Source organism: Lates calcarifer, linkage group LG23 (genome assembly GCF_001640805.2).
Source record: "Lates calcarifer isolate ASB-BC8 linkage group LG23, TLL_Latcal_v3, whole genome shotgun sequence".
Classification (NCBI taxonomy): Eukaryota; Metazoa; Chordata; class Actinopteri; family Centropomidae; genus Lates; species Lates calcarifer.
The window spans coordinates 16,423,052-16,440,080 of NC_066855.1; the positions used below are offsets into that span (position 1 = coordinate 16,423,052).

Sequence of the window (17,029 nt, forward strand, 5' to 3'; positions counted from 1 at the left end):
TTCAGCTCTCTAAAACTGTACTGTACACATCAATAACCAGAGGTGGAGGTATTCCAAAAGTACTAATACCACATTTAAATTCCTGCATTGGAAATGTTACTTAAGTAAATGTATTTGAATATAATGTATAATGTATAAGAAAGTATAAACAAATGTACTTAAAAGTAAAAATGCAGATAAATGGCTCCTGAAAGTGTTATACACTTACATATCCACTGCCACTAGCCTACAGTAAATTGCATTCAAAATATAAATAACAACATGAAATGATTCTATTATTAATCATCATTATTATAAGTCATTGCCATGCCGTGGAATCATAAAAATAAAGGCAAACAAAAGCGCATGAACCAGGAAGGTGCTTGAACCCTTTGAACCCTGGCTCCAGTGGCCTGAGTGAGAGAGGAGGGCGGGGCAACAGAGCACACCTGACGGACTGACTCCTCCCTGCCTGCCCCTTCTCCAGCCAGATACTGTTGTCTGGCACCTCTGTTGCAGTGGCCCGGCATCTTGTTTTGTTTGCCACACATAAGAAAAAACGTATCATCACATCTGGGATTAACACGATGGCTGACAGCTGAAGCCTACCGAGTCACAAAGATCAAGTTTCCAGGTAAGTTTTTACTGTTTTTCGTAGATGCTAGCACGCTAGTCCAGACAGGTGCAGGCTGGTTTTAACCGCGAAAATAAAGATTGTAAAGAGAGATGGAGTCCACCGACATTAGCCGAATTTATCATTATTTTACTTTCAATCTAGTAAAAGTGTTTTTGTCAAGACAAAGCTTTGTTTAGGACCGGGGAGTCATTTTCTTAAGTTTCAGTATGAGGTTTGGCGCCGTGCCTACACCAGCCCATATTTCAGGTTTTTACAACTACCAGGAGTTGGTTTGTAAAGCTGGCCCTCATCGTTTTTAGTTTACAGATTTGATAAGAGACTGAATGTGCCAGAGGAGTCACAGTAATCTAACATTTCTCAACATAAACCTTAAGGATTTAAGGTGGACTTGTGAAATTGTATTCCTTCGCACCAGGACACTGTTATTTCAGAGGGCGAGCAACTCACAGTGAGGTGTTGGTAGTCTGATAACAAGTGTTTTTCTTCAGCATGTGTGATATTATGTCTCAGTGGACACCTTATCATTGGCCTACTTCACACTGTACTCTGCTACTATAGTATTTGTCATAGCTTTAAATTTAAAAAAAGTCAGATTACCATAAGTTTTTACTTTAGGTGTCTAATTAGAGCTGCAACAGTTAATTGATAAGTTGATTTTAAAAATTCCTGTTATTATAAATTGTTATGATTTAGCAACTGTTTTGATCCATAAAGCTACTCTCTTTTTTCAGCCTCATGAATATGAAGGTTTCTTGCTTTTCTTTGATTTATGTTGTGTTAAACTGGAGTTTGGTTATAACAGATGCTTTTACTACTACTACTACTTAACAGGTGTTTTTTGTTATTATTACTATTGGGATCAGCATTTCTCACAATGTTCTGATATTTTATAGACTAGATAAATGGAAAATTAATCGATATATGAAAATAATTGTTAGTTGTAGTAATTAAGAGGCTGACTAATCCATATGTTGACAGAAAATGTCTTGGCAACAATATGGATGATTTATAAATCATTTAATCCTAAATTTTCGCTCATTTTCAGCTGCTTTTCTCTCTTATATTATTGGAAATCTTGAAATATGAGTAATTGTGGAGTATTGGACAGTTGGTGGAACAAAAGATGTTTGGAGATATCATCTCAACTTCATTGAACTGGTGATGGACATTTATCACATTTTTCTTACGTTTTACAGACTAAATGGTTAAACGATTTATCAAAAAAGTCAACAGATGCACCATTAATTAAAGTAATCATTAGTTGCAGACCTACTACTATTTAAAACACTCACCTGCTCTTTTGCTTGTAGAAATCAGTTGTAGGTTGGGTTAGGTTTTATATTCAGGTGCACTGATGGTAGTGCCATGGCCACTCTTTTCTCCTTTTATACACCTGTGCTCCTGCTCACAAACAGGTTGTTCAAAGTGGATCCTCACCTGTTGTTGTGCAGACTCAAGAGTTTTTAAACCGACACCTACTGTGCATACAGGGTTTTTGTGTTTTTTTAGAAAGTGATGTTGTCCATCCACTGTTCTGTGTGCTGTGTTCTTGTGAGTGGAGAATAAAGGAAATATTCAGATTCTCTCTGCCAGACAAGACAAATATGTTTTATGTTCAGATGACACGCACACACTGCAGCAGGTGTTGTCGTGTGTGTGTGGAAATTCAGGTTCATATTTTTGTCTGGCTCAGCGCCTCATTGAGTCTATTTTGAGTAACGAAAGTATGACTCAACTGTATTGTTCTTTTAACATTGTGTGTTAATGCGTTTAATGTTGTCATTAAGCCTCGGATCTGAAAAGTGTTTGATACCAAAAGACGTCAAACGTATCAGACACAAACAGAAACTGAGTTGTTTGGTCTCTGACTCACATATTTGATCAGACTTTCCTTGAAAGTAACTAAACAAACACCAAGAGCTGAGCTTTCTCTTTTTCTGACATTTTAGAGACTTAATCAATTAAATAATTTCTATTTCATCATTTCAGTCACTGTTTAATGATCAATTATGATTTTAAAAAAGCTCAGTGATATTTACAGGAGGTTTATTTTGTTTTACTAAAACAATTTTGAACTTGTTGGAAAAAAGACAAAAGTAGCGAATTCTCATGTTTGAGAGGCTGAAAAAGAAAATATGTGAATTACTGTATTTTATTTATTTGCTTATTTATTTAGTCAGTGGTCTAGAACTGTACTAGAAAACTTGGCTTCATCTGTGTTTCAGGGCTTAGTGTTTCGTTTTGGTTGGAGCTGGTTTTGCATCCAATTTAACTATGAATCAGTCGCCTCACATCAGTCAGTGAAACATGGCCATCAGCCCGTTGTGTACTGTGTTTGTCGTCTTTAAACATCCTCTATAAATACGTTGGCTGAAGTTCAGAATTGTTCTTAAAGCAGATTGATATAAATGGGTCCTGACCTATGACCTATGGCTCCCTCCTTCCCCCTCAGGTAACATGATGGAGGTGGCAGGTCCCTGGACAGAAGTATTCGAGGGCTCAGAGAGGAAGGAGAAGTCCGGAGGAGCAGGCACGTTGCTGGGCAGCTCCACTCTGACTCTGGCTCCTCTGGTGGCAGATGCTCCTTCCATTCGCCGCTCCCAGCCCATTCTAATCACCTCAAACAGGTATGACCAACAGCAACATGCACAGGAGCACAGACGGCATTACTCACTGTGGGAAATGACAAGTTGCTCAATAGGCAGCACACACACACTAACAGAGCGGACATGAGTCAGTGGAAGTCGTGGATATTGACTCAAGTCGATGACTCAACCTCAAGCCATAAGTCATCTGATGTTTAAAGAAGTTTCCATTAACCAGATACTCCCAGTCTTAAAGATACAAGTGATAAAAGTGTGATTGCAGAGTGAGCTGGGTGTTTGTTCTGCTGTGACAGTCACTGGGTAGAGCTGTTCTGTTTCACTTCCTGGTATCTTGTGAATTGTCTCCTAATTAATCCTAGCATTTGTAATAATGAAAAAAGAGTAATAAAAATTAGTTTCTTCCTGATATGGATTGGAAAGGTTTGTGACTGTGCTTACAGGATATGGCTGGTGTTATCCTGTATGTTCTTTATCCAACAAATCCCATCAAAACACCAAACTAACAATGTTTTAGTGTCTCTACAGATAATTTTACTAACTTATATGTGAGACTCAGCCACAAATTTGCTCCCACTGAAAACAAAAAGCTGCAAAAATGTCTATTTTTATATGAACAATGGATGTGTAATGTCAAAGCAGCTGCTTGGTTTATCCAAATCAGCACTTGACCATTTTAGCATCTTTCAGCTCATTGTTCTATTCAGCTTTACTTTTCTGGTTCACTCTTACAGCTCTCACAGCGTCGTTTTTGGCTGCAACAGGCTTAGAGCTAAAAAGCTCTAGAAGAAGCTACTGTGCACTACCTGCTCAGCAGCAAACAGAGGACCAGATGTTTTCCTGAGGAGCTGGTGAAAACACAGAGCTTAAAGAGAGTGAATATTTAGCAAAGATTCATCATGTGGCCAATAAACACAACTCAAAAAAACACAAAGAATTAATGCTGATGTTGCTCCCTGTCTGGTGGATGTGTGATTTATTGGGAACTATTTTCAGTGGAGGATTAATACACATTCAACTGCACAAGCAATACTTGTTAGTAGGATCAGCACATTGCTGGTTTTGGTCTATTCATGTGATTTGTTAGCAATAAGAAAAATATAGAATATCATTAGACTTATCCCTTGCTAACGTTGGCTATGTAGTGATATCAAAAACTTGCAAATAGCACCTTTAATGGCATGTAATTTGAAATTGAAATTTTGTCTGGTTCTAACCTTGTTGTGTTCTTTTGTTTATTTCAATGGCTTTTTCCAGGGTGAAAGGAGTAGAGACGTTCTCTTCCTCTGTCCCATCCATACCCAACCCCTTTCCAGAGCTGTGCAGCCCCTCAAAGTCTCCAGTGCTCATTAGTTCTCTCCCACCACCGTCAAGTGACAAACATGTAAGTGTGAAGGCTTTTTAGTAAGCAGTTGGTTTAGATGTCTGTTGCACCTGAAGAGATCTGCAGCTCTGACAGACCTAGACTCTAGGTTTGACCTTTGGTTTGAACACTGACATTACGTCATGTTTCTTAAGTCTAAAGTCGCTGCCCCATTTTGATTCCTTTCATTTCACCTTTTTAGTTTCGGTGAATTGGAGGAAGTGAATATGTGTCGATCTTAATCTGTTCCCAGTTCATTTACCTGCTCCATTACCTCCAAAAAATGAAATCAAAAGGTCAGAGCTCAAAATTCAAGCCTATATTTAAAGGATAAGTCTGGTGATATTCTATATTTTTATGAGCTAATCTCACGAAAAGACCTTGTTCTACCAACAAATCTTGTCTTTGTAGCCAGACGTGTATTCATCCACCACAGAAAATAGTATCCAAAGAATGCATTGCTTCTTTCAGTTTAAGTAGCATTTGCTAAAAATAGAATCTGTTACAGGAAATAACTCAATCTTTTTCTAAAAATGAAACTATACATTATATAGTTAAGTCTGAGTGTTAGGAGATAGACTAACACATTTTTGGTTTTGGTCTCTTCATTAGATTTGCTGATGTGAGGAAAATATAGATTTAGGTTAAATATAGGTTTCGGTCTTTTCATTAGATTTTCATTAGATTTTCTGATGAGAGGAAAATATAGACTAACACCATCATTATCCTGTTTGAAGTATTTGCTTGGACAAATCAGAGCATCTATTGTGTTAATCCCATCACACCTGCCTGGATAATCAGGGTCTGACAGGTGGCATCAGCAAGTGGATCCTCTAAATGTGTCTCAACCTGTTTGCTAATGCTGCGGGTGAAGGTTGGTTTTGATTGTGACTGACAGGTAAGCTGTGTTGCCATGCCTGCGCTGCCTTATTTTCACTCCCAAACACTGCCAGAGTAAACATGTCTGCTATCACAGCAGCCACTCCCCCCCCCCGGGTGTTTTATGCACAGTAATGGAAGTGAGCAGGCTGACACTTACAGCTGTTTTTTTTTTTTTTTTTTCAGGGCTGTGATTTTTTATTTATTTTTTTTTCATTATTATTATTTCTGTCACATCTGGACAGGTGTGGGGCTGGCTTGTGGTTTGCAGTGTCTGTCAAAAGATGAGTCACAATCCTCAGCAGGGACAAAAGCAAAAGCCAACACAACATCTTAGTCGCTTTTGTTTTGTTTGAGGACATAAAAAGATGAATGATGTTAAACTATATGGCCAAAAGTGTATATGAGAGTGTGCTGCGAGGTGTCTCTTTTTATACGTGTTAAATTAAAGCTTAATATTCTCAGTTCGTTCTATGTTTATACCAGTTGGTAAGGAACATGTTTCAGTTATCATACATAGTTTTCATTATATTCAGTCAATTCTCCAGAGCTATAGTAGCATTGTTGTGGAGTTGAATTAACTGTGCATTTCTGTTTACTTGTGCACCTAACCTTACCAGCACTGGTCTTGTAGATCCAGGAGGAACACCATGTTTCTAACAGCTCAGAGCTCCTAGTGCTCGGGCCAGCCATCAGCATCAGAGCTGCTAGCATCCTCCACTGTCGCCAGATTGCACGCTTTAAGAAAACGCTGATATGTTGGCCTGACTCTCAGACATTTGGAGTCGACGTCTGTCAGTCTTTGGTTTTAGGGAGATTTATAACGCTTGGTGGAGCTTTAATTGCACTTAATGTAACAAGTCAACCTGTCTCCTCTGCTCTGCGTGTGTGGGGAGACAGACACACAGTGAAAACTATACCAGCTATGGGTGAAACAGAAAGTAGAGGACAGAAACATAACGGTAAATGACAGCAAAAATGCAGCAGAGACAGTCACACTGAGCTGAAATGAAACTTTAGTTTCTTGGGCGGCGAAAGCAATGGTAGTGGAAATGCTGCAGTGGCCCCTGTGCACAGAGTCATCTCCATGAAGGAAAGATTTGCCCAGTTTGCTGTGGAGCTACTTTACTGGTCCTGCACAGAGCCCTGACCTCCAGGAACTGGACTAAGAGCTGGACCTCGTCACCCAACATCGGCTTACTAATGCTCTTGATGCCAATTCTACAGTCAGGTTCAACATGTGGTGGAGACTGAAACCAGAAGAGAGGAGGCCGTTATAGCAGCAGATTAATACTTACAGCTTTTCAAAATAAAACCTTGTTCTCACAATCACATATGAGAACAAGGTTCTATAGTAAAAGTGTTTGTAGGTCAGAAGGCAATGGGAACTGTAAAATCAGTTTGGCATGGTTTGCAGAATGTTATGAAATGTTAGAGTTTTTCAGTATATGATTGAATCTCTGCTGTTGTCACGCACTGTTAGCTTTGTGTCCTGAACACAGCAAATGAATTTCTTCTGAGTAAAGAGAAACAAATTTTCCTTCACCTCCCCTGCTCTTTAATAAAAAACCACTCAGGAGTCAAAGTAGACTGACCGGATATTGAACTGTGAGGTTTCCACTGAAAGAATGTCCCTCCCTCTGTGAAGCCTCCCTGGTTTATACTTAGCCATTATTTGTCCTGACTGACGCTGGTACTTGCCTGACCAGTCGGAGCTTGTTGATTGACAACCGCAGGTTTCTGGTCGGGCAGGTTTGTTTTCTTTTTTAGTTTGAAACGTGCTGCCGGATCCAGACAGCAAGTCTGACAGGCGCGCGCTCCGAGAGAGAACAGCCTGACCCTTGAATAACCTGCACCCAGTTCACCTCAGCAGCATCATGGATACAGACGATCCACATGCACAGCTGCTTCTGCAGTCTGATCTTTTCCTAAACAGATACAGGAAAGACTGAGAGAGTGAAGGAAGATGGAAGATGTCTTTAGTTTACTAGACAGCTCAAGACACGGGGAATTAAACATGAAGCCTGTGTTGTGATTTCAGTTCATATTAAGTGAAAACAACAAGATTAACAGGAAACATGGCTTTAACCTGTATCAGTCTAAAATTAGTAAGAATCTGAGAGGCCCTTCTCTTTAAATGTTTTTGTGTATTAATCGTAGTCTGGCTCTGTCTGCTCTGCAGCACAGTTGACAGGTTCTTGGCTTCACATTTCGGCTTCTTGTTTTGTGTGTACCAATGTTGACGTGATGCCAAAAACAAGCTGTGAGATGTTTGTTGTGTTTTCAGTCCCTCGGTCTCAGATTAAATCTGTTTTATCCAGTGCTGTAATATATGATTCACAGAATCAGAGTTTACAGATGAAACCTGTGACTAGTTTGTAAAATATGATGCACATGTTATAGATTTAACTACCTAAATGTTTAAAACTAATTCTGTCTTGACCAGCTACAGTATTAAATTTCTTGTACATGCTGGTGTATCAGTAATAATCATCAAATATTTCCAGGCCCAGCCAGCTTTGCTGCCATACATACAACAAACAGCCAAATTGAAAATGGAAAAATTAGTCCATTAATCATTAATTAATTGTTTTAGTCATTTTCTAAGGCACATATGCTGGTTCCAGTGAAGATTTTGATGCTTCTCTCCATCATACTACACATGACAGTAAACTAAACCAAGACATCTGAACCAAGACATCACTTTGAGCTGTAGGAAATTCTTATCCGTAGATTAATCTATGATAAAAAATAATCAGTAGTTGCAGACCAAATCATTTTCTACGTAATATTCATGTATATTTTCATTTTCCTTTTTAATTACTTTTACATTTGATCATTTCTGTTTTCCATTTAACAGTTTTGAATGTCACTTGCCTGTTAACAAACTATTTCACCGTATCAGTTTGTCACTCCATTACTGAATTTTCTTTTTTCAGTCTCAGTTTTTTGGGGGAGTTTTTGGGACAGATTACCCTGAAATAACAGCCATTTATTCACATTTTTCATTTTCATTTTCCCTTTTAATTCTATTTCTGAGAAAGGTATCAAAAAACTGAAATACTTAAGTTACATACAAGTATCAAAATTGTACTAAGTGCAGTACTCAAATAAAAAATACTTATATAATATATATCCATTTTTCTGGTAAAGCATATGTACTTTTTTGTGCAAAGTTTTGAACACAGGACTTGTGACAGAGTATTTTCAAATTGTGATATTTCTCCTTTACTTAGGATCTAAGTACTCCTCCTCTACTTTTGTTCCCCCATCAGCTGATAAAGGTGTACGGGGAGGACAGCCACAGCAGGTCGGTGTGGGTCTCACCTGAAGCCACAGCCAGAGAGGTGTGCCACATGTTGGTCCAAACGGCTCACTGCAGTGACCAGGAAAACTGGGCCCTCCTCGAACTCCATCCCACCCTCGGCCTCGGTACTGTGCTTTAAAATTAAAATTTAAGTGAGCATCAAGCACAAAACTGGAGTTGTAAAATGATGGATTTAATATTTGGTTTTTAACACATTCTCCTGTCTCCTCAGAGAGGTGTCTGGAGGACCACGAGATTGTGCTGGAGGTTCGGGCGACCTGGTCTCTAAAGGGCGACACGAGGCTCGTTTTCCGCAAAAACTACGCCAAGTACGAGTTCTTCAGGAAACCAGTGGTACGCAGCCTGCAAGTGTGTTAATGGTCAAGAGCCTGTAATGAGTAACTTTTATATAACAGAACACAAGCAGGGACTAGGAGGATTTTCACACTCTTTATTAAACTTGTTGGTACAGTAGATGTTGACAAAGCCTGACGTCATGGTGGTTACTGATCCCGGATGATTGGCAGGTTGCGTGCTGGTGCAGACACACTGGCTTCATGCCTCTGATATTTCATTACATCGGATCTGGTCTGTCGCCTGTGCTGTTAAACAGAGGTGACAGTTCACTTTGAGAACTGGTTTTGATGAACCTCCCACTGGTGTTTCTGTAAAGTATGTGCCCACACTGCCTCCACAAGGCACAACAGTGAATTGGATCAAAGATTTACTACATTATACTCATGAAGTTGGGTTTAAACTTCTAGCATGATTACTGGGAGTAATGTATACAATAGCCTCGTGTAAACACAATAGAGAAATGCACCTCATTTAGAGCTTCAACTAATGATTATTTTCATTATCAATTAATCTACTGATTATCTTGATTGGAAAACCAATGTTTTTCAGTGTAAATGATTGATAGAGACAAATGTAACCAAATAGGCTATGTTTAAGTATTAAAGTACATCCACTGAAATGCTTGTGTCTGACAACATCATGGATAGGAGTCCTACAGAGACAGACCTTTTTATGAAACAATATGGTCATTTTTGTTTAACCAGAAACATTGCTATATATCACTACCAGACTCCACTGACAAAAACAGTAATTTAACTTCACAGAGCGCAGGAGCTGCTGGTAATCTTCTGCCGCGATTGGTTAGTTAGGTACTTTTACACATATAAAGGATCGGAATACTTCTTCCACCACTGAAAGTCACATAGCAACACAAACAAACAGATGGAGGTAGTGGTAAAATAACAGTTTTTTCAATGGAGTCTGGTAGTGATATATAGTAATGTTTCAGGTTAAGAAACAAAAAGGATCTTACTCTTTAATAAAAAGGTCTGTCTCTGTAGGGATCCTGTCCATCGATGTTGTCAAAGACTTGTAGTAACAATCGGAGCCTGTCAGAGGCAAAAACAAGCAGTTTAGTGGACGTACTTTGACATTGGACAGTTGCGTATTGCATTACATTACACCATCTTCTGTTCTTGCTCAGTACTTAAGATTTTTGTCCTAATCAATTATTTGTATCCAAAAACATGGGAGAACAAGGTTCAAAAATAACTTTATCTTTTGAAGTGTCTTGTTTTCTTTGACCTACAGTCCAAAACTCAACAATAGTCAGTTTATAATGATATAAAACAGAGAAATGTTTTTATCTAGAGGCTGGAACAAGACACTGTTTGGCTTTTTTCCCCTATTTTTGCTGACACGGTTGAATACAAAGATTGAGTTCGTAGACTCACACCCATTTTCATATGTATGTACAAACAAAGACATCTGCAGGATCTCTTTCTCCCTCTTTGGAAATTGGACACCTGTTGGTTTTGTGCACACATGACATACTTTGCATGACCGATAATTCACTTAAGGCTTTGCCTCTGTTCCCTTAAAAAAGGGACTTTAATCCCTGTTTGGTGTGTGTGTGTATATATATATATATATATATCTGTGTCGTTAGGATAATCATGGTCCAAAGCAGAATCTCTGATCAGTTCAGATGATGAAGTGACAGCAGCGCAGACGGCAGCAAAAGCAGCTTCTTTGTCTTGTAAATGAGTCTTTTCCTGTTCAGGAGGAGTTTAATGACAACCCTTCCCCTTCCTCTCTCAGCTGTTCTTCCCAGAGAGCATGATCTCCGACAGCGCAGACGTCAACAAGGGAATGAAGTCGTCAGAGCTCATTCAGGTAAACCAGGTGAAATCAGGAGCCCAGTCTTACTGATTCATGAACATCTGTGTACGAGCAACACTGGAGCTGGGAGCTACGGGCTTGAAGATTTTTATCTTCAAACACTGTTTTTTTTATTATTTCTGTAAACTTCTAACTCAAGTTTTGATAAAGTTTTTAAATTCACCATCACACCTGTGGGATGCCTTGGCCTTGGCAGCGCTACAACAGCTGCTGATGCAGAACAGAATTGTATCAGACTCACAGGCCTTACATTCATTTTTTTACGCTAAAATAAACAGACAAGCACAAAACCTCACATTTCTACCATGTTTGTACTTGTGTAGCTTTTGTTCAGTATCTCTTCAACTCATTCTGAGGTTTTGGTTATAAAATTTGAAGAGTTTCCTTTCCTTGTCCTCTTGCAATAACCACAGCTGAGAAGAATGAGGAGAAAATGCAAATGAGCTGCTGTTTATGCTCCTCAGTTCTTAAAAGGAAGTATAAATAAAATGTTTAAACTGCTGAGAGGTTGTGTTTGCATGTCTAATATCACTCTTCCTTTTATTACAACCTCAAAGTCGTAACACTCCTGTTTTCTCTGAATATTCACAATAATCAAATAAAAGAAACAATTGTTTTTAGAACAGTAAATGCTAATAATGAGCTCTGTGCGCTTCACAGAACCTGCTGAAGTCTGGGACGTGTCCAGAGATCCAGGGTTTACTGCATGTAAAAGAGCCCAGTCGTAAGGCCTGGAAGAAGGTCTACTTTTTCCTCAGACGCTCCGGACTCTACTGCTCCACCAAGGGCTCCTCCAAGGTCAGCAAAAATCACACTTACTGAATTTCACAGAATAAATGTTATGAAACAGAACAGAGGAAGACACCAGCGGGAACCGCACTAGAGAAAAAACAACTTTTTCCACTGTGTTCTCTAAATATGTCTTTGACAAATCTTTGCACTGTATATTTTTGTGTTTTGGGTCCCAGGAGCCTCGGCACCTGCAGTATGTGGCTGATCTGGAAGATTTAAACGTATACACTGTGGTGAACAGCCGTAAACTGTACGGAGCACCTGCAGACTTCACTTTCTGCATCAAGGTAACCACTTCCTCAGAGCTTAACCAAGAAAAAATGTCCTCAAACAAGACCAGAACATCATGAAGGGGACAGTTAGAGAACTGTTTGACCTGAGGGTTTGTGTGTGTACAGTGTGTACACACACCCAAACCCCCTCCTATTTAGCATTCATGTCATTCTCTGGATTATTGAGTCAATATTTTTCACACTTCAGCAGCAGAATCTAAAGAGTGACTCCTGGTTCTGCAGCGCTGACAGTGATTGAGGAACTCAGACTTTTTATAACTTGGGGGAAGTAATATCATACTCACCAGTCATTTGCTGCACGGTAGATTTATGTCATAGTCATGCTAGGAATAGAAAATCACATTGGATATTGTTACGCTTCCAAATTGTGTGTTATTACAGTTCCTCTAGGCAATGATGAACTCAGAAAATCATTTCCACTGATGTGTTTACAGCCACTACAGAGTAAGCACAAGTAAAAATATATGACATTATTGACCTTACAATCTATAAACCTACCGTGCACCTTCAGAAACATTTACATTTGTTGTCAAAAAAAAAGGTGACCAATGTGTTCACCAGCTGATGAACAGATTCAAAGGTCGAAGATGGTCACAGGTTAAAGGCCATGTTTACATTCTTCTTCACAGCTTTGGATGGAGTATTTCTGCTTTTTTTTGGTGCATTACCACCACCTGTAGATAAGTGAGACTGTTTGAATCCAGTGGCAGGAATGTGATACTTGGAAAAACAGGCTGCATATCGCTATTGGCGGTCAAACAGTCCACAGGATAAATTCAGTTAGACTGTAAAAAATACTTTTTGTGACTTATGTAACTTTGTATTTCGTGTGTCTGTGTGTGTCTGTGTGTGTGTGTGTGTGTTTGCTTGCACAGCCTTCCAAAAACCCCGTCCGTACTCAGGACCTGAAGATCCTGTGTGCTGAGAACGAGCAGACGCGAACTTGTTGGACATCGGCTTTCAGATTGTTCAAGGTTTTACATCAACACTATAATCCTCCTCTTTTTCTCCTAATGCACCATGAATATATTTTGCTTTCTCACACTGTGTTTACTGATCGGCATATAAAGCTGATTGTATCTCTGTCACTTTATCCTCTTGTGCAAGACTAGACAGTAAAATCAATTAATGCTTTATTTTGTGTGTGTTTATGTGGTCAGCATGGGAAGCAGCTTCAATGTAACTACCAGTTGTCCAAGTCGGCTCCACAAAGCCTGGAGGGAACCAACCTCACAGATGGCAAAGTGAGTTCATCAGACATGGCACTTGATGCGGTGAAGAGGACCCTGAGAAATCATTTCTGCAGTGTCCTGTCACATTTGTGCAGTTAAACATGCTGTTTTTTCAATAACTGTATGTGTTGGTGTGTGCAGTCAAAGTCGGAGGCCAGCCTGGTGGCTATGGACTTCTCAGGGAAGGCCGGAGGACGGGTCATCCAGAACCCTATGGAGGCCCAGAACGCAGAGAGGGAGGAAGGACAAGCCTGGAGGGTGAGGATAGAGGAGTGAATGAATGGATGGAGGGAGATGGAGGATGTAGGGTCAGGCTTGGCTGCAGAGCTGGTAGGGAGAGAAGAGGGGGAGCTTTAAAAAGGAGTGACAGAGGCAGTAATCATGTATAGCCAGACCTCCGTCATGGGAGATTGGGAGACTTGATAGCTACAGTTTCTTTTGTAGGTCTGCCTCAAAATGACTTTAGGATGGCGGTGAGAGCAAAAGCAAAATAATGAGCTGAGAGAAACTAAAAAGGTGTGTAGAGTTGATTTAAAAATATGTATCAACCACTTTAGTGGGATGAAAAACTGAAAGTGAGCGCACACAAAATGTTGGTAATAATCCCTGATTGCACAGGAAAACTGTGTGTACACACCTGCAGTAAATAAAGTAGGTCAGAGTGGAACCAAGAAGTCAGACAGTTTGGGTAATGATTCGACCTTTTGTCTTTGTTTTTCTCTTCTAAATTAATCTGAGAGAGCCTGAGATAAGATCAGCTGGCTGTTCATGTTTCTCGGCCCATCTGACTTTTCTTTCTGTTCTAATGTTGTTAATGTAAACCAGTGTGGAGCACGGCTGATTGTGTGATACTGCGCTGACATTACTGGCCTATTTAGTTTGATTTTTGTTTCAAGTTTGGTTTTTGTTTTTTGTTTTGTTTTTACTGCAAAACATACATATTTTGTTCACATTTCTTTTTTGTAATTTTGATTCTTTAAATGAGCAATTCAACAGTAAGGAAAACAAAAGGAAAATATAACTATCCTCTCTTTCATTTTCCCACTCACCTAAAGAAACCTCCTTCTCACTTGCACTGTCAGACAAAATCTAACTTTATAAACTGATCTGAACATGAAGGACCCACTTATGGACTAACAAAGCACAGTATTAATGACATAATTATACTGTGTAGAACAGCCCAGAATTTCCCAGAATCCCTTTCTGACTGCAAAGGGAGACCTGGTAGTGCTTGAAGTAAATATTCAACTCTACAACACTCACCCAAACTGCTAACCACAACATGGATAAGTCTTAGCAGAGAAAAGAACAATGATAAAGGAGAAATAGAGAGAGAGAGAGAGGGGGGAAAATGAAATAAACAAATGATATATGCCTTTCAGCTGAAAGGTTTTAAATAGTAGAAATAGAGGGTAAAAAAGGGTAAAACTTCCTCTAAGTGATGTAAAAACTGTTTAGTCAAAACAAAACCAAACATTGTTATTGCCGAGAGGAAAGATCAGACCCTAGTTGTAATAAACTGGTGTTATTCTTTCAGGAGGGAAGATGTAAAAAGCTTCCAGAAATGTCTGATATCGTGACCTTTTTCTGTTTTTCTTACTGACACAGAGGAGAGAAGCCCTGAGGTGCAGTCTGCCCAACCTGAACTCTGGCTGCGAGACCTTCCTGTAAGGCCATGTGAGAGGACACGGAGTCCTGCCTCCGTATTTATGAAAAGCAAATATCATAGCGTGTGCTTCCTCACATGCTCACAGTCCTGTCTTTTTCTTTATGCGTCTGTAGCCATCCACAAAACCCAGCCGTGGTTTCATGGCGGCGTGTCCAGAAAAGAAGCTCAGAGACTGATAGAGAAGCAGGGGCTGGTCGACGGGTGAGTGGAGGGAGTTCAGTAAACTTCCATTACGTAGGTTTTGTCCCAGTATGGACGGAAATTAGACTCAAAATAGTCAAAAATTCATGTTCCCATCCACACAGAAATACCAAGCAATTAGAACACTGCAAGTTTTACAAATGCACACATTCGCAACCTGAATGAATATTATTGATATATCTGATTTTTTCACTTTCGAAAAGCTTCCTGTGTGAACACATATATAATATATATAATATGAAATTCTTTAGTATTTATTCACAGTTTGTTAAATGTGTGTGCATGAATCACACAGAGAGATCTGCAAAACTGCACTGCTGCATTATAGTGCTCTTGGAAAACTGGGACATCTGGGTTTTTTGTGAATTCATGTGCAATTTCAGAGATGTTTTTCTACATAGACCGAATAGCTTGTTACCCCTCAATATTATAGACTCTATACATTAGCCCACAAATGTAAATGGTTTAAATAAGCTGCGGCTTGGTGCTGAACCTATAGCACAACAAAACACCTGCTGTGTTGAAGTCTATTTTCACCTGTTGAAATGTATAAGGTTAATCCGCTTGTTTTCCCACGCTTACCACCCAGCAGCAGCTGACTTAAACCATATATTCACATTTATAGGCTACTGTAGAGAGTCTGTAATTGGTATGTGTGTGTATTCTTTAGAGATAACACACTATCCCAAAACCTATCCAGTTTGCAGTGATATAAAAGCGAGAGAAGCAGCTGATCTTTACATTTAAGAACATTTTGCATATTGGAGAAAAAAAGACTATTCCACAGTCACATTAGTGTATTTTCAGTTGCAGTGTTGCCGCATGAATTGATTAGTCAGTTAATGTGGCCACACTGCCACTGAGCCAGATTCAGCTCATTACTGTGGGATGAAACACTGAGCAATGTGTTTTTAACAGGATGTTCCTCATCCGTGAGAGTCAGCAGCACGCACAGTGCTTCGTCCTGTCGCTGTGTTACCAGCTGAAGACCAAACACTACCTGGTGATCCCTGTGAGTTCCCTTCACTCTCTCAAACAGCCTCATTCCCTTCAGGAAACAGCCGATGCTAACTGTGATTATCATCCTCTCTGCTGCAGTGCGAGGACGGAGGCAGGAAGTATTACACCATGGACGACGGTCTGACTCTCTTCATAGATCTCCTGCAGCTGGTGGAGTTCCACCAGATCAACAAGGGAATCCTGCCCGTCTGCCTCAAACACCCCTGCGTCTGTGTGGCACTATAAACCCATGTTTCCTGTACACCTCTGCAGCCCAGTGTGACCTCTCCTCCTGGCCCAGGATCAGCCATCAAGACCTTTACACTGATATTTATTAAGCACAGTTGATAAAGAGCCATTACATAAGTGGATTTTCTAACCACCTGGGTGCCGGAGCAGTGCAAAGGTGTGTGTCTGAGTGATAATATTATCAAGGCTGTAAGTCGTGGACTCATGGGAGGTTCGAGTCTGACATGAAGCATGTCGTGAGCCCCTCCTCTCTTTAATATTTTTAATTATTTCCCGCTACATGTACGGCTCCAGACAGTGGTTGGTTTTTATTTTTAATTAACGAGCTGTAGTCCCTAGTGGAGGCGGCTTAATTAGCGACATTGGACAGACTTTTAGGGCTTTGGGGATGTTTGGAGAAAAGAGCACTTTTTAACAATGTGCACTTTGATTCGGATCCATACAGCCGTGACGTGATGAGAGGTTCAAGACGTGCACTGTGATGAGGACAGCGGGGGGTGGGGGTGGGGGATAATGTTTGGTTGTTGCTCCTGCACCAGACTTCATTGAGGATTGTGACCATTAGAGGGAGCTCTGTGTCAAAGCTCAGCAGAGGAATTCATGGGATTTTTCAGCTGAGTAATGTAG

General features: G+C 39.9%; 1 protein-coding gene across 2 annotated transcripts; it reads left to right on the top strand.

The window, feature by feature from the left end:
- The first annotated feature begins 443 nt into the window (after positions 1-443).
- grb7 (growth factor receptor bound protein 7) lies at positions 444-16,402 on the top strand. 2 transcript variants are annotated; one of them, XM_018689506.2, is made up of 15 exons: positions 444-613; positions 3,069-3,243; positions 4,477-4,603; positions 8,737-8,893; positions 9,001-9,122; positions 10,887-10,961; positions 11,628-11,765; positions 11,936-12,046; positions 12,928-13,026; positions 13,213-13,296; positions 13,426-13,542; positions 14,893-14,951; positions 15,067-15,154; positions 16,073-16,166; positions 16,253-16,402. In XM_018689506.2, exons 2-14 carry the CDS (start codon positions 3,074-3,076, stop codon positions 16,088-16,090), a joined length of 1,365 nt encoding a protein of 454 aa, XP_018545022.1. In that variant the 5' UTR covers positions 444-613; positions 3,069-3,073; the 3' UTR covers positions 16,091-16,166; positions 16,253-16,402. The 2 variants fall into 2 exon arrangements, with proteins under 2 accessions (XP_018545022.1, XP_050922355.1); XM_051066398.1 differs by lacking the exon at positions 16,253-16,402 and having other exon boundaries at positions 14,893-14,961; positions 16,073-16,087.
- The last annotated feature ends 627 nt before the right edge of the window (positions 16,403-17,029 follow it).

Bases quoted from the DNA above. Each gene is read 5' to 3' on its own strand.
- grb7 (XM_018689506.2), top strand. From the start codon at position 3,074: ATGATGGAGGTGGCAGGTCCCTGGACAGAAGTATTCGAGGGCTCAGAG. The intron at 10,962-11,627 runs GTAAACCAGGTG...TGCGCTTCACAG, and splicing joins AGTCGTCAGAGCTCATTCAG to AACCTGCTGAAGTCTGGGAC. The intron at 14,952-15,066 runs GTAAGGCCATGT...ATGCGTCTGTAG, and splicing joins TCTGGCTGCGAGACCTTCCT to CCATCCACAAAACCCAGCCG.